Source organism: Necator americanus, chromosome II (genome assembly GCF_031761385.1).
Source record: "Necator americanus strain Aroian chromosome II, whole genome shotgun sequence".
Taxonomy (NCBI): Eukaryota; Metazoa; Nematoda; class Chromadorea; order Rhabditida; family Ancylostomatidae; genus Necator; species Necator americanus.
The window spans coordinates 41693747-41704267 of record NC_087372.1 but is presented as its reverse complement, the minus strand read 5'-3'; the positions used below and the strand labels follow the sequence as shown (position 1 = coordinate 41704267).

General features: G+C 41.2%; 3 protein-coding genes across 4 annotated transcripts in view; 2 read left to right on the top strand and 1 right to left on the bottom strand.

Moving 5' to 3' along the window:
- Positions 1–346: 346 nt before the first annotated feature.
- On the top strand, positions 347–6241 carry RB195_021012 (uncharacterized protein; the record flags this gene model as incomplete). Of its 2 annotated transcripts, XM_064189632.1 has the most annotated exons (7): positions 347–385; positions 678–723; positions 862–1055; positions 1156–1284; positions 5105–5266; positions 5441–5563; positions 6152–6241. In XM_064189632.1, 7 exons carry the CDS (start codon positions 347–349, stop codon positions 6239–6241), a joined length of 783 nt encoding a protein of 260 aa, XP_064045512.1. The 2 variants fall into 2 exon arrangements, with proteins under 2 accessions (XP_064045512.1, XP_064045513.1); XM_064189631.1 differs by lacking the exons at positions 347–385; positions 678–723; positions 862–1055; positions 1156–1284 and having other exon boundaries at positions 5123–5266.
- On the top strand, positions 873–1184 carry RB195_021013 (uncharacterized protein; the record flags this gene model as incomplete). Its single annotated transcript, XM_064189633.1, has 1 exon — positions 873–1184. One exon carries the CDS (start codon positions 873–875, stop codon positions 1182–1184), a length of 312 nt encoding a protein of 103 aa, XP_064045514.1.
- A 2283-nt stretch (positions 6242–8524) lies between the features above and the next one.
- RB195_021011 (uncharacterized protein) overlaps positions 8525–10521 on the bottom strand; it is a gene marked incomplete at both ends in the record, with an annotated part of 75662 nt that continues 73665 nt past the window's right edge. The window contains 5 exons of the mRNA XM_064189630.1: positions 8525–8621; positions 8690–8826; positions 9059–9170; positions 9245–9364; positions 9417–9496. Coding sequence (XP_064045511.1) covers positions 8525–8621; positions 8690–8826; positions 9059–9170; positions 9245–9364; positions 9417–9496 — 546 coding nt within the window. The remainder of the gene's footprint in view (positions 8622–8689; positions 8827–9058; positions 9171–9244; positions 9365–9416; positions 9497–10521) is intronic.

Sequence of the window (10521 nt, the reverse complement as noted above, 5' to 3'; positions counted from 1 at the left end):
CTGTACTGACTAATAAAAATTAAAGGTACTGCGAATTCTGCGATTTTTTGCTGCAGAGTTAAATTTTCCTCTCCCCAACAGCTTTTTTTCGTACTCTTTTTTTTTTCTCAAAAAAATCTTAGAAAACTGGTGGAAGGTTCAACTGTTTTCTTTTTAAAAGGGTCAGTATTGCATTTAGAGAATGCTAACCGTTCGATAACGCTACAATTTTAACACATTATTCCAAAGTTTGAGTTCTTTCTCGACATTGTTCAGCAACGATTCATCATCACACTGATAAAGATAACCCCCTGCGTCTGATCACGTAAACTGTTAGTTACTTTGAACAGCTGTTTCCATTTTCTGAATGAAGAATATTACCAGCCTGATGAAGTACACGTACAAGGTAAGGGATATGCGGAGGAGTACATTTTAGTGAAATATGCAGTTTTTACTCATATGTACTATGGTTATAAAGTGCTCATCCACTTTTATAACAAATCCGTTGAAGCTATTGCGGGGTACTAATGCTTTCTGCAGCTGGTGCACTTATTCTACGCCGCTAGTACACTTATTCTACGCCGCTGGATCTGTCTCAACCTATTCCAGCGCTTTTGGCTCCGACGCACCAATTTGACGCAGAGGGACTCATCTGACCAAATTTAGAAGCTTTTTTGCGCACCAGCACGATGCTATAGGAACCGCCTCACTTATATTATCGCTCTCCGGTGCCATTTCGTTGCCGTAAGTCCGTCTCTCTGTTCTCTGCAATTTCATCTTACACACATGCAGGTTAAAGGTTCTGACTTAAGCAAATGTGTTTTCTTTTTACTTTTTGGTGCATGTTCGTGCACGTGAATAAACCAACTGCTACTTATCAAGGTAAGCAGATCATGCATCCAGTGAAAGGTGAAATCCATGAGAAGAAGGTCATGCTGAGCGTCTGGTGGGGAGTTCATGGAATCTACCGTTACGAACTGCTGCCGGACAACACGACAGTCACTTCCGAGGTCTACTGCGCTCAACTGCAAAGACTGGCCAACAAAATCCGCAATGAGCACCCGAAGCTCGTCAATGTTCGCGAAAATTCTGGAGCTTGGATAGGAAATTCTACCGCACCCACCGTACAGCCCGGATCTGGCCCCCAGCGATTACCACCTCTTTCGATCGCTTCAGCATCACCTGGATGCGAAACGCTACGATGATCGTGACCACTTCGAAAATGACCTTCGGGATTTCTTCGCCTCCAAATCGCCGGAGTTCTTCGCCAAAGGAATCTGTGATCTTGTGAGACGTTGGCAGAAGGTTGCCGATGTTGATGGAGATTATTTCGTCGAATAATAAAATGTTGTTAAAAAGTTGTGTTGTTTTGAAATTTTGTCGTATTTCGGCAGATACTTTCCGAACGCCCTAATAGTTAAAGGCATCACCCCACGAATCTGGAGTGGTACGGATTTCAGGTGTAGTATTCGTATACGGGATCGTAGATTATTGAGAGAAGGGTGATTTCGTCCATTTCTTCCTAACTGCCGTAAAAAACGGCCCGGAAGATACGGCTTCGAGCGTTCTTGCGCGCTATTTTCTACGAGTTCGATTGGAACGCGCCAGCCGTGTTCAATGCCGCATCTACCGGGCCGTTTTTTTTACACCAGTTAACAAGAAATGGACGGAATCACCCACCTCCATAATCCATGATTCCGTATACGAATACTACGTCCATGAAGAAGACTGTGAAAACGGAGAAAAATAACCTGAAAGCTTCCCATTTGAGCGTGTTGCTCTGTTAATAAAAGAACGATTTAAAGAAACAACTAAATAGAAAAGCGAAAGCAACGTGAGCAGCCTTTGCGCTCGTCACGGAAACTACGATCGGGACCAAGCAATCACAAATCGAACTCATACATCGATTCACGACAACAGTTCTTCCTACGAAATGAAGATATAGGCAGACATGCCCAAGAATCTCGTCATTGATCAGAGAGCGCTTAAAGTGTGTATTCTGAAGTTTAAATGGCGTATACAACACCTAGTCGATCTTCGAAAGTCGAACATAAGTGTGAATCCAAGAGTTGTGATTCGCCTTCATGCAACACGAATGGACAGGCTGATTTCAGCTGGATGTAGTTCAAGGACTTAGACCCTCAACCGTGCTGGAGCGGAAACAATTATTGAAAACGACCATTTAAATATCTGAGTAAGAATCGTAAAGATGTTGGAAAGACTTATGTCATAAAAAAGGAAATTTCGCTTAGTTCAATCACAGCGTTTCTGTGGAAATACAATACATCCACTGTATTGCAGCTATAAAACAACATATTTGCAGCAAAATGTAAGTGCCATTCTCGTAACAAATAAAAGAAACGCTTCGTATTAACATGCTGCGCTGTAAAATATAAGTACAACTGTTACCAACAAGTGAAATTGAACTTCACGGCGATAACTTCAAGATCGTTGATATCGGTTCAGTTCAAGGAAAAAAAGCACTAACAGCCTCTATGTGACTAAAAATTATGGCTATGTTTCGAACTGGATGTAACTTCATGACCAGTGAAAGAAATCCTTTCTAAACAGGAAGCAGAAAATTATAGAAAAAAAGAAGACTTAAATGAATAGGAGCTTATAGTTATGTAGTCCAATGTGACATAAGAATTATTAGTTAGCCTTATGAGTAGCAAATATCCGAATCTATTGTAAGGATTTCGAGAAATCCAACCGTACAGCGAACTGTTCTATGGTTCTGATTTAGCCGTTACACGTAAGAAACGATGGCCGCACGTTGCGCCCCATTGCTTTCGAATACCCGAATTTCGCACTGTAATTGTGTATCGAATTGTTTGCCGGGTGGTCACAACGAATATATATATCAGACAGCGAACAGGCGGCAAGAGTTCGAAAGAAGAGTGTACAATGCAGCTCTTCATTCTCCTTCTCTTAGCTGCCGTCACCTGGGTAGGTTGCTTTGTTCGATATTAATTTACTGAGCAAGTCCATCTTCGAACATTTACAGACATAGGAACGTGAAAGATCAATTCCGCTGTCGCACAAGGTTTAAGCTTTGGTATATTTGACATGAGGTGCACTCAAAAAAGATTATCTGTTTCGAGGGGACATGTTGTTTCCGCGAATCCACAGAAAGTACTCTTTGTTTTCCTGTCGCTTTACCTATTAACATCCATGAAAAGCGTTCAGTTCCATAGGTGGGACAAGTCTAACTGTTCAGAGCATATGAACAAACAACACTGTTAACACAGTGGCACCCGCGCTCACGTTGTTCGTCGATTTGTTGGAGCGGGCGTCAACACTACTTCTATATTCAATATTTCTCTCAATCACCTGTAAAGATTGCCCGCTTCTCTGTTCACCAAGGAATCAAAGAGCATCGTATTTTTCTTTAAGAGCTTCTGAAGACGTCTGACCATCGGATCTTCCTGCAGTGTGTTTCATGTGGAATCCAGTCGCTAACACCTATGATCCAACGATTATCGCATCATGTGTCCGGTGCACCTCACGAATCTTAGGTGATGTGCGTTTCAAGTGGGTTATGCCTATACGGAGTCGTAGATTATGGGGAGGAGGGTGATTCCGTTCATTTCTTCCTAATTGCCGTTAAAAAACGGCCCGAAAGATGCTACTTCGAGCGCGCCGGAGCGCTATTTTCTGCAACGAGTTCGACTGGAGCGCGCCAGCCTTGTGCCCGCGCAGGATATTCCGGGCCGTTTTTTACGGCAGTTGGGAAGAAATGGACAGAATCACCCTCCTTCCTATAATCTACTAGTAAATACTCTAGTAAATACTTGCTAATTGCAAAGTCTTCAGAACGGTAAAACTTTATTTTCGCAAAATTTGATGTGGTTATTTCCCTTTAGCACTTATTGCATTTTTATAAAGTTCTTTTCTTAATTGGTTGAAACCTCCTAAAATAATTTTCTTCAATAATAATTTATCTTCGTTTTTGAAAGTCTTCATTCTTGATTTGCGCATGTCAAGTCATTGAAAGGAATGCTTCTAGGTGGTGAATGGAATCAATGGAATGGAAGCATCTTTAATTTTCATTCGTTGACGTGAATCTGAACTTTGAATCCCCTTTTTCACCTGCGTTCGAAACGCTAAAGCCTCGAAGAAGTAGGTCAACGCAGAAAGAATAGTGGTGTTGAATAGGTGAGCATGGAGCTGCACGATTTCTCCCCTATATACTCGAAGCTCTTGTACGTTCCCCAAGTTGTTCGCCTCCTCCTGCTAACTTCAGGGGTCAGATCGTTCATCACGTTGATTTTCTGATCTTATATTACACAGAAACACTCGGGTGTATTTGTGCATGGGGTATCAGGAACCCATCTGTCCTTCATAAACATCGTTTCTTCAAGGTTCAGCTAGGTACCGGTTATTCTACATGCTTCATCAAATTCGACTAGCTTTCCTCCAACTGACTCATATTTGCCGACGAAATTAGGATGATCACTGTCTGCCACCAACTTCTAATTTCATGTTATCTCATTCCAATCCTCGCATTGCGTTCAGGAGACTGAGTATTTTGAGTGAGAGTCTGTCATCATGTCGAACCGCTCTCTTCACGTGGGTGCTGATCTTATAGAACGGCGAAACTGTACAGCTGTCGAAGTCGTCGTTCGTCGATAGTATGTAATGTCGCAGTAAAACGTACTAGTTGCTCGCCTTGGCTTGCATTGCCGCTTCCTTATTATCTGAATTGAAGGCATACTTAGGTCGACGAAAGTGAAACACAGCAGTGTGTGTGTGTGTGGTGTGTGCGCAACCTTCCACGTCTTGTGTTATGCTATGATAGTTTTAAAACTCTTGGTCTTTTTCGTAGTACAGTCGTGAAGATAATTTCTACAGCATTCGTCGTCAATGTTGTCCATTGTGTCCATTGCAGTATCTTACCGAGACAATGCTAGCTAAGCGAAGACGTCCCTGTAGATGACGACAGACGACCAAAGTCAGAGAAAACGATCATTTCTAAATGCTTCTTAAACTCGACATCGGTGGTTGAGATTCACTACAACAATAAATTTTACTCGGGCGTTCTCTAGTAGTGTTACTGTTTGGAAGATGTTCATTTCGGAGGACACTATCCGGATGACCAAAGTCAGAACATTACCATTTACAGGCGTGTTCTCCAACTACAATGCAAACAGTACTTCCAACAGTGACCTCTACTGCAGTGGGGCGACGTAAACGTGCGATCGAAGAAGTTGTTGTTACTGTGATCAGTAACGAGAAGTACGACGCAACTCAGAACTACCTCCACTATAAGGTTGCAGATGCAATGGTAAGTTGGCCTCCGATACTTACCACAAACTAGAACAGTGTGGAGCAATGAACTGTCAGAAACAGGTACCCTGAGGGATAGGTTGCATGATGAACTCCTTCTTCTGACTATCTTGACTGTGAGCAGAGCAAAAACTGAAAGACGTGGAAAAATTTCGTTACAATAACGTTCCAGTTTGAAGACATCGCTAGCACTAAAGGAGTTCGATACAATAAGAATAACATCATCCAGGAGGTCAAAAACGAAGGTGGCAAATTTGCCCTCCAATACAATATAACAGATGCAGATTGCTATGCGGTAAGTAACACATCCATGATTATTTTCCTAAATGTAATGAAAGTACGAGCGATCTTATGTCTGTGAGTTATGGGTAAGAGTGAGTTAGGCTCATGGTTAGTCTATGGTTAGAAAAACCACAAACTGTGAATAGAAACAGAAGGCACAAGATATGTCACTGACCTCGCTCTTTGGCTCCTTCCGGATCTTACGCAGATAAATACGTTGCAAAGATTAAATAATTTTCCAGAATAACCCTTACAAGTAAATTTTTGATTTAAGACATATTTCATCATCGAAAGATGTTTGTAAATGTGGTTCAATCAAACTTGAACAATTTGAAGACGAAATAACAAAGAATCTTCGTGTCAATCCAAGTGCAAGAATATTGAGCTTTTTGGCTTTGTTTTGTAGAAAGAGAACAAAAACGAGGAGAGGGTGCGCTCACGATCTCTTTGCGCAACAGAACTTTCCAAAATATGACACAGACGGTTTGGCATTACACATTGTCCTAGGGGATTTCGGACATTGTGCAGTGTTGATAGTCAAGATAGCTCATCAAATGAAAGCAATGACACTTGTATAACGTTCGATTCAATTCCAGTTCAGGTGCGTAATTTCGTATCAGAAGCCAAAAGTAGCACCTCCCATTTCCGATACGCAACAGTTGATTGTGAAGACGGGAAATATCTGATCTGATTCAATTCGGAACATTTCGTACACTTTACTTTTTGGGAAAAGGTTTCTTGTCTTGTACTCTAAAGTAGATTGCTGTGTTTAACAAATAGTTACCACTTTTTTCCACATTTCTTTCAATTTTCACCATTTTGTCGTATTTTTTAAGAATACACTTCTATTCACATTTTGACGCAATGGGCAGAATGGTATGAAGCGAGTCTAAATGCAAGTGAAAGTGAACCTCAAAACAAGAACCGGTGAGTGTGAGGACTAACTGAGTAAGGAAAGAAGAAATTTAGAGATTTCAGAAGGTTCACGAATATTTGTTAAAATTCTTCACATTCAGACATCAGAGTTTTTATTAGGTTTTCTCGTAGAAAACGAAAAACGGAGGAAAAGATTCATGAGAACTCAAAATTTAACAAAAATGATGGTTCAGAGGATTACTAACTCACGAATTGCTTGCTGTAACAGAGGATATAACGCACGGCGTTGATCAGCACCCGGGATGCGTTTACACATTTGACATCAATTCAGAATCGTTTGACGTTTCTGTATGCATCTACAGCCTATAAAGTTACCCAATGCATCAATTCAGTGTCTTATCCATCCAGACAAGCACTAACTGGTCGAGGAATGAAGGGATTGCTGGACTTCAGCGCGGTTTCGAACCATCCAAATGTCTGTCCTGCTGTGCTGTCGCATCCTAACCTATTTAGCGGTTGCACTATACTAGCCCTCATGCATTTCACTCCATTCACCTACTCATATCGATAGTTCAAAACCGCGCTAGGTCGTCCAAGCTCTAAATCCCTCAGGGATCGACCAATTAGTACTAAACTTGCTGTAAAGCCAAAAAACACTGACTTCATACATCTCTTGGCTCCCACAGGTCATTTTGTACTCCGAATTGGTGATCATGAACCTCAAAAGATTCTGATCTGAATTTGAACGCATTGGCGCATCCCAAGTTGGGCTAGTACGTCATGCACCCCATCCTTTACTATTGAACGAACGAATGAACGCGAAGTGCTGGTCTTGCCGGTCTCTCCTGCTGGTCACACTGTTTCCTTAAGCACAAAAACTAATGTGAAAAGCAACGCGTACTCAAAAACTACGAAATACGAGCTAAAAATTCGACAACAAAATCACAAAAATCCCCAGATTATCTTTGAAAGTTTCTCAGCATACATGAAAGAATTTTCACCGTCTACATTTCAAAAATATATCAATATTAACAACACTGGCAACTGCCTTAATGTGTTGTCCACGACATATCAACATCCGCAATCAGTGTAAATGCAAGGACGCATAAAGTCGATCGTTGTTGAAAGTCGTCATGAACAAGTTATGCATTTTCGTGATCAGCATCGTTGCCCCCAACGGTCATGTTTCATTCCATAGGTTACAAAAGAGGAACCCTGATCGTCGCTTTTCGCAATGATTCACCTCTTTCTCGCATGTCGTCGTTCCTGATCATCGTACACTTAGGTGCTATTGCTCCACTTCACCTTTCAAATGTTGCCTCGCAAGATTAACTATACACTTTGCTCTGAAATTCCTGCACAATGCAAGCACATAGAAGGCTAACGGCATATACATAGTCGGGTCAAACGATATGAAGCTCGGTGCACCTGCGTAAGCGGTTATGCTCGAGCTTTATGTCGTTCGGACACAACTGTACCCAGCTGCACATGAAGTAGTTCAACTACTCAAGTTTGAGGTACAGTTGAACTTGAGTGTTCGTAAGAACTTGTGTGAGACTAGGAGAATTTTGCGCTCTATGTTGTAGTGTGATTTCGAGGAGATTTCTAGTGAGGTGCCAAAAAAAAGAGACTGACATGAAAAGCTATAACTTTTAGAACCACCCTCGAAACTTCTGCAGTTAGATGTAGGTCTCATTGAACGAGTATTGTGATATCGTAAAATATCGTCACATGGTCTTTGAATGATTCGATTGTAGAGATTGCTTCATTTTCGCATTCAAAATGGTTCTTTTACTTAAAGATGAGCAATAATTAACTGATGATTGATCATGATCATGGTGATTACTGCATTACAGAAAATCATTCTGAAATTAAACGACTAGCACAATATCAAGAAATAAAACGTATGTTTCTCACAAGCAAATATCGACATATATGCTGATTTAAAAAAAAACACGATGAAAACGGGCGTAACCTGTCAATAACAATACAACTGTCCAATAAATAGATAGTTACTCTGTGAAGTCCCTAGTCCAAATGTTACTTAGCAAAATCCGCCTACATAGACACTGCCTTATTTTGTCACCATCCTAACGCACTACTGTGTCCCCGGTGGTTTCTGCAAAAGATCTGTCCACAGAAATGCTGTGACGCACGCAACCAAATCATCAAATGCTACATCAAGGCGATGCTGTCTGAAACAACTATTTCATATAAGTTGAAGAGAGACCTTTTGCAAGTAGAAGAGAAAAAAAAAGCTCACCGGAAAAGCTTTGACTCATCTTGTGTATTTTCTACAAGATTTGGCTCTTTCAGTAGAACACTAAGGATGGGAGTTACCTCACTTGCACACTCGATGAGAAACATAGCATCCAAATCCGGGTTGGTTAAAATCAAACACTGAAATGTTCTAGAATATTCGGTGATAACCTCGTTTGCAGGAAAGACTGACAAAGAAAAATCTAGTCACATGCAAACATCGTTGAAAGACAGAACGAAATAAAGCAATGAGTTTGTGAATGAATACATCGTAAAATATGAGTATATTGAACGCAAAAGACGGTAAGAAACTAATGAATGAATGAACGAATGGATAAAACAAAGCTCACACCAAGAGATGAAAATGGCAAACCTTCTCAGTCGAATTTGGGAACTCAAAAAATCGACATCTATCCGGTCCAAAGCGAGCAAATAGAAACCGGCAAAGCCTGGCGCAGTTCGACCCTTTCAATAATTCTCGAAGCCTGGCAAAAAGTGTGCATAAGACAAGTGTGAAAACAACAGAAAACAGAGCAAAGGTTGAGAAAACCAGTTTCACCTCGGTTCTCTGCTTTCCATGTAGATTCGACCAACCACATGAATTAGTGTCTTCAACTCTGATGGTTTCATCGCATCATGATGTAATACTGACCTTAGCGGCTGCCATGGATCCAGGCTTCTTTAAAGAAATGAACGTTGGTTGCTGACACTCGGCAAACCATTGTCTTTACCTATTTGGATTCGAACCAAGGAGGATACTACTAAACGCTGTGGTTGGTTGTGTAGGACGACCAGGTTTTCGCAACAACACCTAAACACTCACTGAAAACTGAAGTGCAATATGCACAACTGGGGAAAGTGAGTAATGAGCCTATTAAGATCTGTATTCTTCGTCAAATAGTCAGAACCATCGTATAAAACAGAACAGAGAGAGAGATAAAAATTTTGAATTTGTCTTGTTAGCTATAGATTTCAATATGTATCAATTCACTTTATGCTCTTTTGAAACCTCTCAGATTTTTGAAGAAAAACGTACCGTACCAAAAGTTCATTATCTTCTTCAAAAATGTTTATTAATAGATGACGGAGAGTAGTGAAAACAAGCCACGTCTATGCACTTTTCTACCAATCTGGGAGAAATGTGCAAGCAAGCAGAAGAGTATTTAGAGACGAAGTGAGGTGATTAAAAACAGCATATCACGAATCTGACGTATCGAGGAAATCAGCGGAAAGGGCTAGAGATGGGATTGTAGACTACGGGATTCGTGGTGTTTGCACCAACCTTGCGCATGCCCGGCATCCACGTGCAAGCGGTTGAAAATCAGTGATGTCTCCTGACCATGCTATTCAACCTATTCAAGTGAAACCATCGAACAGGCTGCGGGGCGGGGAGGTGGAGGGAGGAGGGGCCGGAGCGTGTACATAGAGAAGCGTTCTAACGCACTTTGCAAAAACTAAAGCGGCTCCCACGACTTTTTTTACAACGATTAGGAAGAGATGAGCGGAACCACCACGGATCCATGCATATACAGTCTTACATAGACATGAAAAGGCGATTCTGAGTGCTTTTGCTCTTACTGGCGATGATTAGAAACTGAAAATTCTCATTAATATTCTTCAACATTTGTCCTGATTGGCGGTTTCTTCTGCTTTGCTTTTAACGTCATTTTTGCCAGTCATGTGCTTAGTGAATGACAGCTGGTTCATATATGCGGCTTAATAGTGGTTTTGCATCCTTTTTGACTTCGCGCCAATTCAACCAACTGCCAGCAGCCTTGTTACTGGAAAATACATTGTGGGGGTGTTTCTTTCTACCGACTTTCCCCTCTAATTTGT